Genomic DNA, 14,105 nt, shown 5'->3' on the forward strand with positions numbered 1-14,105 from the left:
GCCTTCTTCTTCAGCAAAATTGAGATTAGCTAGGCATTTTCTCAGGCTAACTTGCCTGTATTCCAAATTTCAGGAAATCTGAATTTATCCATTGTGCTAGTCCATCCAATAAGGAATCTCATCAGTGTGTTAAATTCATCCTAGTGTATGTTTCTTGCCGAGGTTGCATATTGGACAGGAAAGGTGAGTAGATCTTTGAGGGGCCCTTTTAGACTGAGAACTTTACTGTTGTTCCTTGTCTTCTCTACAAAATGAAGCTGTATAGTGCAAACAATTTGCTGGTTAGAGTGGTCAGATGCAAGTGATGTAAGGTACTATGTAGTGTTGTATTTCTCATGTAGCTTTGTCAGCCATGACTGCTGAAAAGTAGCTGTGATATGGAACTCCACCTTGTATAGAACATGAAGGAGGAAGAACATGCGGGTCTGATGGGTCTTCAGGGTCTGAGCAAGCTGGATGTGGGCACAGTTACATGGCATGTTACCCTCCTCTATGTCATGTTGGTTTTCACTATTTGGAGTTTCTCATTTGTCCTTCACATAGTTAGCTGTGCTTTTTTTCCTTATTTTGTTACTTGGCTCTGAATTATGCAGTGTAAAATGAGTTCTCCAATTTATTTAGAAACATTATGTTTAAAAATCTAAACCAAAAGCTATCAGCACATTTTGTTTGAAATGTTTCATATTTATAGTTCCCTAAAATTCTGTTTTCTTTATCTTCCCAGTCACATGGGAGCTTGGAGGGAACACACGCATCTCTAATGCCAGTGTTGTAGTTTAAAAATAGTTTTCCTCCACCAAATGCTAACAGCTGGTTGGCTTTCTTTCCAGGCTGAAGATGCATTGTATAGTGTTTTCTTTTTTCTACTGTTGCCAGATGTTAACAGATCAAGCTCTGCAAGTTGTATTTTGTAAATACTGTTGTAATACTAATTACACTTTAACTGCATTTCTATGAGGCTTTTCACAATCCAGTCAAGCACCTATTACCCATTTTGCAGACAAATAAATAGAAGGAGAAAGTGGTACTTTGGGAAGGTGCTTTGTGTTCATTTAAATGACAATAAAGCTAATCAGTGCTGCTGTAATCCAAGTGTTATTCAGGCTGCATGAAGATGTAGTGGCATTCATGAAACAGGTCCTGTAGGTTGTGTTCCCCCAAAATAACCCCTTAGCTTTTGTTCCTTTTCTTCAGTTGAAAAGATTCAGTGTAAATACCATGGAAAATTTCTTGAGGTCAAATTGAAATGACATGGAAAATTTCATATTGAAATCACTGTCATCTTCACTTTTCACCAGCAATGGAAAAACATTGTGTTTCAAGAAAAGACACTAATAGTATTTTTCAAAAGACTAATTGTATTGCTATGAGTGGACAACATTATATGCAGTGATAAATTCTTTCTGAACTGAGTAGATCACAGAATACCGCTTTTCCCCATCTTCAAGTATTCAGCAAAACTGTCTTATTATCTTGCAAGAAGTGAATCTGGCTTTTTTTTGTGTTTTGAAAAGTCTTTGGTAATGCCTCTTAGTTAAAGTGGTTTTGCTTTCATATACATAATCCATAATGTTTACATTTTGCTGTAAAACCTGAAGCAACTAGTGCAAAACGTGGAGAGACCTGAGATTTAAAGGAACAGATGGTGGTAGTGTTCATGTAGAAATACATATTGCACTCTTAATTGCACTGAATAAATGCGTTGGTTTTGATTAATAACTGTAGGCTTGCTGATGATGTAAGGGTTAGTGTTTTGTATGGTACAGACCTGCAAGTTAGTTTGTTCTCACATATTAGGTGATACGATGGGGATCATCACAGTGTATTAAGAATGTGCTTTAAATAGAATTCTTTCTGCACTGGTTGCACTAGATAGATAAATTGTGTTGCTCGATGGACTTGAAATGGGCTGGGTATGCCAAAGAATAATGTAGATGATAACTCTTTTACTACTCAGTGTTTGGTGTTTTGTTTGTTTGTTTGTTTGGTGAAAACAGAATTCCTCAGGATCTTCAAAATAAAGGAGTGTACCAAAGGTAATTTCACCACTGAGTGTTCATGGATGTTAAATTGTACTTAATATACTTTGTAATTTTTGCAGGTAATAGCTCTGGCAGATGCAGCAGAAGAAAACCAAGCCAAGATGTTCCAGGCATTCACAAAGTTGAAATGTGCCACCCATCTGATGCTGCTACTGATCAGTCTGTGGCAGAAGCTCAGCACTGATCAAGTTGCTATTCTGGAAGCTACGTTTTTGCCATTAGCAGAAGATACTCAAGAGCTGGTAAGAGTCTGTAAGAACTGCTCGTTGACAGAGTTTTAAGCACTTAAATGTACATATTTCCGTGTGTATTTTGTTGAAGACTGTCTGTGGAAGTGATTTAATGGCCTTATTAAGTAGATGTTTGGTGCAAGCAAAATTGATTTCAGAGAAAAGTGGAAAAGTAGTAGTAGATCATAGCATTCATTAGAAGATAGTGGTGATACTGGTTAACTTCTGTTTAATCCTTCCATATCAAGCCAAGTAAGAATGTCTCATGTAAATTTAGCTGGTTTTAACTTCTGTTCAGTTGTCAGCACAAACAGCCCCAACTATTTGAAGACTTCAATATAAATACTATATAATATACGTACATTTGTAATTACATGCACACATTCCAAAAGAACTATAAAATCTAGACATGTACACACAATAATACAGTGTGTTAAGCACATACTTTGTCCTCAGTGTTTGAACATGGCTTTATATAATGGATGAAAGTTATAAAAAGAAAATATTGAGAATTGATAATGTGTTTGTATTCTCCAAGCCATGCTCTATGTAGTCCTGCGTTTTGTATATATCTTGCAAATTCTGCTTTGACTTAGTGAATGCAACTACATAAGATTGTGTGCAAAACCTGGAGAATGCTCTGTAAAGATAATGCTGTATTCTACCCTTGCCTAAGCTTGCCAGATAAGCACTGCTTTAGTTTAATCAAGGAATGAGTTGATCTTCAGTTAGTTTCAAGTCCAGCCTTCTTACTGGGTCTTAGAATAAAGTACTTAAAGGTAGTATGCCACAGCAGAATAAACAACCTCTGGCATTAGAATTTCCCACCAGTGTCTTTTAGGTATCTGAACTGTAAAGGAGAGTGCATAACCCTTCACAATTGACTTCTATAGAAAAAAAATAAGGATGATCCAAGTACACATTATTTTTAATGCTTTCACACAGAATCACAGAATGTTAGGGGTTGGAAAGGACACTGGGAGATCATAGAGTCCAAGCCCCCTGCCAGAGCAGGGTCACCTAAACCAGGCCACACAGGAACATGTCCAGGTGGGTTTTGAATGTCTCCAGAGGAGACTTCAGAACCTCCCTGGGCGGCCCGTGCCAGTGCCCTGTCACTCTTACAGGGTTTTTGCAATATACAGTAATTCCAGATTTTGCTACATACCCGTAATACTTAGAATGTTTTGTGGCCATTTAGAAAGCTTTTCCTGGGTTCCAAGTGTAGCTAGGATCATCTGCAATTTCTGTATTGGGGTGAAAAGTGTTTTGTCATTTTACATGATACTGACCCATAGCAGGCAAAGCTATTGTGGAGGGGATTTTTTTTGTTTTGTTTTTTTGTCCTCATTAAAACTTTAAAAGTCAATCTGCACAACTAAAGAGTATGGATTCCCATGAATGGAATTGAAAGGTAGTTCATATGAATCTGATAAAAGCCCAGCCAACCATTTTTTTGCATTACTCACTTTTATTGTGCCATCTGGAATTCAATTGCTTCGACACATTTTGTTAAAACATGGTGAAATCTGTTGTGTATGCTCTAATATAGGATATCTCTTCAGTATATCTCTCACTGTGGTTTTGAAATAGTAGTTACCAATACCCCATGTTAAAGCTTTAAGACCTCACATAAATATTGTAAGGAAGTACATCCTGCAGAGCAGCCAGGATGAAAAATGTAAACCACCAGTAACTGGAGGTGGAAATGGAAATGAAAATGATACTTTTACAGAATACTGAAATACATGCCATATTGAAGTTGTTATACCACACAAATCTGAATGTAATTTAAGGATAAGCTTAGGCAGGAAAGAGAGAAGTCTGACATACCAGTCATATTTACAGACAGAAGCTCCTAGATAGCTTCCTTGCTAGGTTTCTTTGCTAGGTTTCTTTGAAAGCAGTTGAGTGGAACACTAGTGAAAGACTGTTCTCTGAACTATTTTCATTTATCCTCCTAAAAATTCTGCACAATATTTTTTTTTTTTGTATTTTTATTTGGAGATAACGTTAGAAGACTGATTGGATGCAGTTTTTATCTCCAGAATATTTTTGTCTTGTAAGCATTAAACTATGGAAGTGTTTTTTTTTTAAATAAAAGGGAAATGTTGTGAATATACTGTTGCCATAAAAAGAAATGCTTCTCTGTTATTCTCATGCATGTCATCCTATGTAGAACAGATTGCATCTTGTTTTCTAGACCTAGCAGTTTTGTTAGATACAGAACAAATACCAAAGTGGTGTTTTGTATTCCCACGTTCACCATTTTTTTTTTCAGAATGTTAGTTTCTGTTGCTATAAATTTTGGCAAAGAACACGTAGATTTTTATTTTCTTATCTACAAAGATACAGTGGAAGTAATACTGCAAACATGTATTTTCTGGGAATAACATATTTGGCAGTGTGTTTTATTTTCAGCAGTGAATTTATAACTAGCACCTAAAATAGTACTGCTTTTATTAAACTGACTAAAAGGGTTGCTATGTTAAGGATTGGAGGTACAAGGAAGTTTCCCTTTTTCATTGATTCTTTCATGAGTTCCATCTAACCCGAGAAGTGTAACACCAGACATTGAATGAGTTCTGTCTGATCTCTGCTTTTGATCAGTGGGATAAATGAGCTAATCCTTCTGCTAATGGAACCATTAAGAAAATTATGTCAAAGTTTTATAGGGGTTAGTTTTACTCTTGAGGAAGGTAGGTGCAGTTTTGTTCTAATGCTCTGTGTTACTGTGGGACTCACGTGGAAGCCATATTCAACATATAGAATATTGTTAGTATTTCAGAGCATAGTTTTACAGTTCCATATGAATTCTACTTTAAAATATATACTGGTTTTGAGTTGTATGTTCACTACCTGTTGAAATTTATGGTAGATAACTATTTTAGAATTCTCTTAGAGACAAAAGAATCCATGATTGCTGTAATAATATTAATGATGTATCAGGTTTCATTCTGCAATTCACTTTTTTTCAGGAGAATTGGTGACTTCTGCAGGACTAACACAGGGTGTGACAACAATTTGAAGTACTATAAAGTTTGAAAATCAAAAAAGCAAGGAACATTTTAAGGGGTATTTTGCAGTGATTATATTTTCCTGAGCTGAGTTATCAGGATGGAAAAACACATTTGAAAAATGCTGAGTTTATGATAAAGCAAGTGTTTGCCTTAGGAAATCCTTTTGGGAAAGAAGGGAATTTTTCCAGACTAATTTAGAGGGTTCAAAGGGCTTATGCTACATGGGATACTTTTGATACAATGCTTGCATGGTGTCTGAATTGACTGATGGTTCATATGTCTGATCATTAAGCTATTAATGCTTTCTTTGTTCAAGACATTACAGAGGGAAAAAAATGTCTGTCAATACTAGAATTCTAACTTCAGGACTGATGGAGGGCCCTCAGTGGTATAGCCATCAGCAGTGATTTTACTGAAGAATAAATATTTTCATAGTTCTCATGATGCTACCAAATAATGACATAGTCACATTTGTGATACTATAGTTAATAGTAATAGGTATAAATTGGCATCAAAGAAATACATTTTAATTTCATTTATGTTTGGAATCATGCCAACCAAGTATATGTCTGTATTCGATCTTACTTGCTTATTGAAGGAAGAAAAAAAATGCCTGAGGATGAAATGTGTATTTTTAAATGACTCTGTGATCTAGTGTAATGAACCTATGTTAGTAACTATAAATTTACTGTTTTATAGTGTTGATTAGATAAAATAGAAAAACATACTTTAAGGCAATGATGAAAAGAGATGGTGCCAGAAGAAAACAATGAAGTGCCAAATCGGAGTCGTAGTACTCTTTGTGTAAGATAATCTGGATGCAAATCACCAGAAAAAGACAAGATCAGTCACTTGGGAAAGACTGGATAGCCTGCTAGGTTTTATCCGTGATAGCAGATGGGGTTTACTGTACAGTTCTTGAGTAATGCAGAAAATACCCTATTGTGGAAAGAATCCTTTACTGAGTGAAAGTTCTAAAGACTGAAGATAAGGTTATTTCTGTAATTCCAGGAGGCTTAATTCTGTCAAGGCTGACAGCAGCAAATTTTTCCATTAATGTTTAATACTCTTGAAGCATTGAGCTAATAATTACATCTTTGTCAAGAGTCATTTTTGTGAGCCCTAATTCTTAAAATGTATTGTATATTGTCACGTGAACTAATTCTTGTCATTAGTTAGAGGATAATCCAACCTAGGTCTTAATCACAGTAACTTACATCTGGAATTATTTTGTTGTGTCTTATATTTATAATGCAAACAGTGAGTGTAACAGTGAAACTTTAAACCATGCTGAAATATCCTATATTTTGTTGTTTGCCCTAGGGAATAAATTATATTATATATAGTATAAATTATATATAGTGTAAATAAAATTTTTATTTTGAAATACTTATAAATAATAAATTTATTACTGCTAATATTAATATACAATATTAATACATCATTAACATGCAATACATTAATATATGATATTAATATATTATTAGTATGAATATTTTACATTATTTATAATAATACATAATGAATTACTTCTAAATAATAAGTACTTAAAACCCAGAAAACCCAAACCCCATCTTTTATTTCTGTGAACATACAAGTTTATGGCAGATATATTGTTTTCTACCTCTTTTTCTTTTTTTTGAAACTAGATTAATATTACAGTTGAAAATAAGTAGAAAACGGTAGTTTTCTACTACTGTAGAAGCACATAAAATTTGTTGCTTTTTTCTATCTGGGAAAATATATTAAATTATTTTTAAAAAATCAAAATAATAAACAAGTCTTCGTCCTATTTGATTCAATACAATGGAACCAAATGATTCAAAAAGACTCTTCTGCTACTGTCAAGCATCTAAGTCCAGCAGAAGTTGGGGGAAAAAAAAAAAAAAAAAAGTAGGTTTTAAACTCAGAATCACCCAAATAAAAGAAATGGGCTTTTATATTTTCCTGGAAAAAAATACAATTTCTCATTTAGAAATGACAGTGTCAGCCTGCAATTTAGCTTTGCTTCAGGGCAGTGTAAGATTTTCATTCAAGTGACAGGAAACTTTGGGTGCAGGAATGAGATGCTCACTGCCTTGTGCAGGGAAGGGCTGGTAAGAGGGATAGAGGTGAAAAAATTGAGTAGTGGTGCTTGGATCCTGACTTTATCTTTTGCTTGGGCAGGTATAGGTGATCAAACTGGAGATAAAGCAAAGTAAGAACACAGCACAAGTACCATACTTCGATATTATCTTTTGCTATGGGTGTTAAACTCTGGTTCAGGACTCTGTCTCCTACCCTGCTTTCAAGAGAACCAGACTACACCAGAGACAACTAGAGAAGGTGGAGAGAAGCACACAGGGCTATAAACTCACTAGGTTACTGCAAAATAATGTATAACCATTTCTACTTTAATATGTGATCACTTAAAAGCAGGGTTTCAAACGGGTTGATTAATTGCCAGTTTTACAATGTCTAAAAATGAAAGATCAAATGTTTGTGGTGTGCAATTTGGGGGAAAGAACCAATTTGAAGACTGAGGTGTTGGTCTCACCACTACTTTAGGCACTATCACAGTTCCTTTAAATCTTTGTGAATCATTCTCTTCTTGTGGGTTATTTTATTTACTAAGAAAACAGTGGTTTATGGCAAATATAGTAATTTGAGGTAATTTACACCATTATCTAGTGATCTTGATCTGTATCTGACTTCGTGTAAGTCTTCACTGTGAATTCTGTGAATAGAATAGAAGAGTGCCTATGTTTTGTTGTTGTGAGAAAGGCTCAGGGTGTTCTTTTTAAATGTTTTGTGTAGCAATGAAAATTTGGAATATACCTTTGAAGACCTCCATCTTCACAGAACTAGGAGAAAAATTCCCAATTTATTTTCAATATTTTTTGCCATTTGCAGTTTTATTTTAAGAAGGGGAAAAAGGTTTTATATTTTTTTAGGAGGCATGCTTCTGGTGGTTGGTAATAGTACTGCTTTTCAAAAAAGAAAGCTTTCTCTTTTCCTTCCAGGTGGCATTAAATTAGTTTGAAGAAAATGATGCACAAACAGGTTTTGGTGTGCTTTATAAATGGCAAAAGATCTAAGGACAGAAACAATCTTTGTATCTTCTATCAATTAAAACTGGCTCTAGTTTTAAGCTCAGAACAAGCTTTCAGCCTTGGTGTAAACTTTTGCTAACAGAGAATTTGATGTATTGGTTGGTTAGATGTATTTTAAAAACAGATTTGAGAATTAATTCTGTGTTTAACTTGAGCTATCATATTATTTATTCTGCCACTGTTAGAGATACTGAGGTTTATCTTCAGTGATCTGTGTCTGTTGTGAGCTGAAGCCTAGTCAGGGATCTTACTTGGTGTAAATTAGTCAAGGCAGAACTCTGTTCTGCTGTAATTAGTTTGCCTCCAGCATAGACTACTTCCCTGAAAACTAACGTGGATATCCTACAAAGTATTGTAGTTGCCCCAAGAGATATACCCTTTCTTTTAAAGATTAAATAAGCTTCTGTTATCAGACATCTTTCTCTATTTAATATCGTGATGGGGACCTCTAAACTTTCTTTTTGTTAGGGTAATGCAATCTATCTAGTTCAGGTACAAAGAGAAGCTAAAATATTTTAGTGTAGTAGTAATTACTGAATATCTGCTGCATACCAGGAGTTCAAATCAGTTGTCATCTAAACTGCTTAATGACAGGTGTGATGCATTGCAGTGATTACAGCAATGTTATTCACCAGAAGGTCTTAACACACAATATACATAATCATTGACTCTTTTTTGTGTTGTTTCTTTTAAAGTAGCTTATTGTCAGTGGAGAATTCCCTTGATACTGTGTCCTAATTGAAAGATCTGCAGACTCTTGCTGTGTAAAGTGAAAAGCATTATATTAGTTTTAGAAGCAGAGTGTGATTAGTTTGATTGTGAAATTCCCCTGGAATTACCTATATACTGAAAAAACTTCCCAGTTGCAGCAATGTTAGTGCATAGTGTTTATATTACATAATGGGACAGGGTTTATAGACTGCAAAGTTGCGAAGTTACTGCTGGGTTTATGTTCTGATTGTCTCACATCAGTTCAAAGCTATGATACTTTTATAATAAGTATTATAATGCTATGTTAGTATCTGATTTTTAAAAAGACAGCTTTTATCATGGCATCTTCTGAGAAATAAAAATGGTTATTGCCAATAATTTGATGAATCTCTCTAGTTATACTAAATGTGTGACTTAATGATATGCAGCTAAATTAATAATTTCCCTTTATATTTGACAGTCAGAAATGTTTTGGAGAGGGTGGGATATATCACAGCACCAAACCATCCAATCTGTGCACTTGGGGGGGTGGGAGATGTGTAACCAGTTGTGGCATTACTGCTTTTGGTTCTGAAGTTGTTGATGGTCGTTCTTGGTTCTAAATTACAATCTTGATGTTGCATTTAGGTTACCTATAGCTATGGTTTATACACTGTGCTCAATATAGCCTATCAGAATTAAAAAAGATATTGCTAGGTAGTGTCAGAAGATCTCATGGGAATCTTTCATCTTGTTAAAAGATCCCAGAAAAAGATTTGCTGGCTTTTTTACCATGATTTGAAGAGTAGCCATTTCTTGAGATGAAAATTTTTGTTTATGGTTAATGGTTAATAAAAGTTAATGCTATATCTTATTTCCCAGTATTCTCTCATATCTTCACACATGGTGATAGACTCACTTATAACTAAGACAGGTGAGTTCAAGTATTATTTATTTTTCCACAAGGACGATCAGAGGGCTGGAGAACCTCTCCTATGAAGGCAGGCTGAAAGAGTTGGGGCTGTTCAGCCTGGACGAAATGAAGGCTCTGGGGAGACCTCTTAATATCATTCTGGTACCTGAGGGAAGCCTACAGGAAAGCTGGAGAGGGACTTTTTTACAAGGGCATATATAAGGCAAGGGGTAAAGTTTTTAAGCTACAAGAGGGTAGATTTAGATGGGATATTAGGAAATTGTTTTCTGTGAAGGTAGTGAGGTGCCAAACAGGCCAGCTATAGGAGCTGTGGTTGCCTTGTGCTTGGAAGCATTCAAGAGCAGGTTGGATGGGGCTTTGACCAGCATGGTCTACTGGGAGGTGTCCCTGCCCATGCCAGGGAGATTAGAACTAGGTGATCTTTAAGGTGCCCTCCAGACCAAATGATTGTATTTTAAAGAATGCATAATTTATTTCCATCATTTTCTCCTGGATTTTTCAAATAAGGAATAGTATGACATAACTAAAACATGTTTCTGATACCTCATAACTAAAACAGATCATAAGTCACGGCTTTACAAAGAGGAGTTTGCCCAAGCTACTGTTTCAAGCAAACACACAAAAATTCTAGCATAAGTTTGAAAATTGGCTTGCCAAGTAAACGTTCAAGTTGAGTTTGTCACTATCCTCATTTTCCTCACCTGTGCATTTTGGGAGAACAGAAAACCCACAATTTGAAGCAACAGAGCTGAATTTAGTGGTGAGTAGAGCTAAAGTATTGTAATTTAAATAGAAAAAAAAAACCCATGACAAATTGTGATTTATTTATTTATTAAGAGCTAAAATATTTTTACATTGGGCATGGTTCCATATTTCACAGCTTTTGGAAACACAAACTTATTCATCAGGCTTTCATAGCATCTTACATTGGTGACCAAATAAAGGATATTGTAGAAAGACAAGTTAGTCCTCAAGTGTATCACTGATATGAAAATAAAATACGGGCTGTGAGGTAGGGATGCGTTTCAAGAAGCTTTTTTAGAATAAGTTTTCTCTGCTCCTTACTAGAGATGGAGTCTGATTCCTCTTCCCCGTGTCAGAAATTATCTTACTGAACCTCACTAAAATTATAGCCCTCGTGTATGGCAGACCCTGTTGGATGAATGGCATTCCTTAGCAAGGCTGCTGATGTATTTGCATGCCTGCAGACAGATTTGACAGCATCCACAAAACTCAAACAGCACTTTGGTTTTCCTAGCTAACTGGTGAAAAGTTCTTGAGGGAAAAAAAAAAAAAAAAAAAAAAGATGAAGTGTTAGATGATTTCAGTGCTAAAAACCAAAACAGCAGACCTCTAAAGCTGGCAACAAAGAAGCCAAACCACTCCATTCATGTAGTACATACAAGAGTTTCTTTCATCAGTTCCCAGGAAGGGATCAATGGTTGTAAGAACGAAACTTAAAAAGAAAATTAAGATGAAAAAAAAAAAGCCCTAAAAAATTCAGGATCCAGGAATGGCTTCTGCAGATGGCTATGATTTGTGTGAACTTTCATGATTCCAGACAGGATGTATTTTTATTACAACAAATAAGCATTACTAGAAGAGTAATTATACCTTAAGACAGTTTGAATTTATCTGTTGAAAAACATGCCCTCTTCTCTGCCTCTCTTCCACAATGCCTTAAATATCTTAATAATTTTCACTGTTGTTCAGAAATAAAATAATAAAAACAAGGTGTTGGTACACACTCTGTATTGCTCTAATTTTGAAATATGGAACAATTTGGAAGAGAATTTGGGCAACACATTGCTTGTGAAGAGGAAAACTACTGATCTCATTCTAGTCTAATTCTGACCTAATTCTAACCTAATTTTTCATGTCCTTCTGTGCAAATGAAGAACAATACTATCCTAAAAGATGCAGTCCATGTGGAAACTTGGCTACAGTAATTGGACATTAATTAAGCTTTAATGGAAGAGCTAATAAAACCACCATCTATAGTCATCTTGATATATCAAGTTTGGTGAAGCATATACCTCCCTGAGAGCAAATTGCTAAACCCCAAAGCATAGAAGAGTTAGGCAGCTGTAGAAATATTATGACTATGACCCCCACCTGGAGAAGTTCTGCTTTCTCATAGGGGATATGCTATCTAATTGTATTTACAGTTGTATCATTAATACATGGAAACCTTTAACTGCTGATAACTGTATTTTATTTCTGTGAGCATGAATGTCTTCTGAATTGAACTTGAAAAGTGTATTAAAAACTTGAATGATAGAGGTCGTCATCATTATGGAACATGGTGTTCAGAACCTTTGTTTAGTAATGCTCAGTTTGCTGGATTCCTGAAACACCCACTGCCTTAAGACTACTCTACATTATGATTTTAGGAATACTAGTTTAGGAGCAGCATTCCTAAAAGACACATACTGCATATTCTATAATATAGTTTTTTAATCATTATTTTGATTTACAAGCCATACTAATTTTCAGCTCTCCTTCTATAACTGAAGACATTTTAGAAGGAGGACTTGGCAAATCTTCATTTAAATTCCCATAGAATAAGAATACTCCAAAAACTAGTAGTCCCATATTTAGTGTAGAAGGGTTCAGTGGCTTGTGAATTGTGCTTCAGAGGAAAAGAAACCCAGAGAAAGAATAAACTTTTAAATGGTAAGTGTACTTTTCAGGAAAGAATTTGACATATAGATTTTTCACAGGTGAAATTACCATAGAATATCAGTACATATTTACCAAACAGGACTCAAAATGAGAATTTCTTGTAGAGAGATGTTTATGCTTCTGGACTTTCTATTAAATAAATATTTCTACATTGAGCAAATAGAGTTGTGGTTTATGTTGTCATTGGCAATTACAGCACAGCTGTGCAGAAATGACAGGTATCTGTGACACTTTTTTTTTAGAAAACACATTCACAAAGGATATTTTCTAAAGCTGATATTTGCAATCTGCTACTTCAAAATGTGTGATATTAATGTTTGAAATAGATGCTGTGAAGTAGCTTGAAAATAGATGCTAGCCTGAATAGTTGTTAAATATCTCTGCCCAGATTTGTTGCAATATATTAAGACTAGCACAAGAAGTATTGTAGAGAAAGTCTCATGGTTTCCTATATGTCTTGATTACTTGCTGTACTCTTCTATTTGTTATTGCGAATAGACTCTTTCATCCTTTATACCTTAAATGTCTGTTGTATTAGAATCTCTACAAAAATTGATGGCTTGGGAGAGGACATACTGTGGTTAGAGTGATCAAGATGTTACCTCGTGCCTCCCTGGCACAGGGGATTTGGATTTTATCCCTTGTATTTTAAATAAATGGTAATATGTTTGTAGTAGCTAAGTATGCTAAGTTCAAATGTGTATAATGTAGCTCTTGACAATAGGTTAAGGCTTCAGAGTGCTGTCTAACAAATGAGGATCTTTTTATACCTAAAATTCTTTCCTTGAATTAAAATGAAATGGATTCACTTCCTGTTTTAAACTGAACTATATATCTTTTCTCCATTTTAGTTGTTCTGTCTCAACCTATCTGAGGTGTTCAGCTATATCCTCACTTTGGTGTTGCTTCAGTCTACGAATTCCCGTTAGAATTTAATTATTTTAAATGCCAATAGAAGACCGAATCACATTACTATAGATGAAGGGGGACTACTAGAAAACTAGAGAGGGACTTTTTACAAGGGCATGTGGTAACAAGACAAGGGATGATGGCTTTAAACTGAAAGCTGCTGGATTCAGGCATTAGGAAGAAACTCTTTAGTGTGAGGGTGTGAGACACTGGAACAGGTTGCTCAGGGGAGTTGTGGAGACTCCATCTCTGGAAGTGTCCAAGGCCAGACTGGATGGAGCTTTCAGCAAACACCTCCTCTAGTGGAGGTGTCCCTGCCCATGATAAGGGGAGTTGGAACTAGATGATATGTTAAGACTTCATTAGTATTTTCTTGTATTTTTTCTGAATGGTATAGATGGAGTCTAATTTCTGCTTGGCTTTTTCTTTCATTTTATTCAGATTCTGTTCAAAAGGTCTCCTAAATGCCTCAGTTCATGTTTAATAGTAATTTTTCAGGGAGA

At 35.2% G+C, this 14,105-nt stretch overlaps 1 protein-coding gene across 1 annotated transcript in view; it reads left to right on the top strand.

Moving 5' to 3' along the window:
* Positions 1–14,105, top strand: part of BBS9 (Bardet-Biedl syndrome 9) — a 171,845-nt gene that overhangs the window by 120,947 nt on the left and 36,793 nt on the right. The window contains exon 20 of the mRNA XM_030444644.1: positions 2,102–2,284. Within this exon, the coding sequence (XP_030300504.1) occupies positions 2,102–2,284 (183 nt within the window). The remainder of the gene's footprint in view (positions 1–2,101; positions 2,285–14,105) is intronic.

The sequence above is a fragment of the Calypte anna genome, chromosome 2, assembly GCF_003957555.1.
Source record: "Calypte anna isolate BGI_N300 chromosome 2, bCalAnn1_v1.p, whole genome shotgun sequence".
NCBI classification, from domain to species: domain Eukaryota; kingdom Metazoa; phylum Chordata; class Aves; order Apodiformes; family Trochilidae; genus Calypte; species Calypte anna.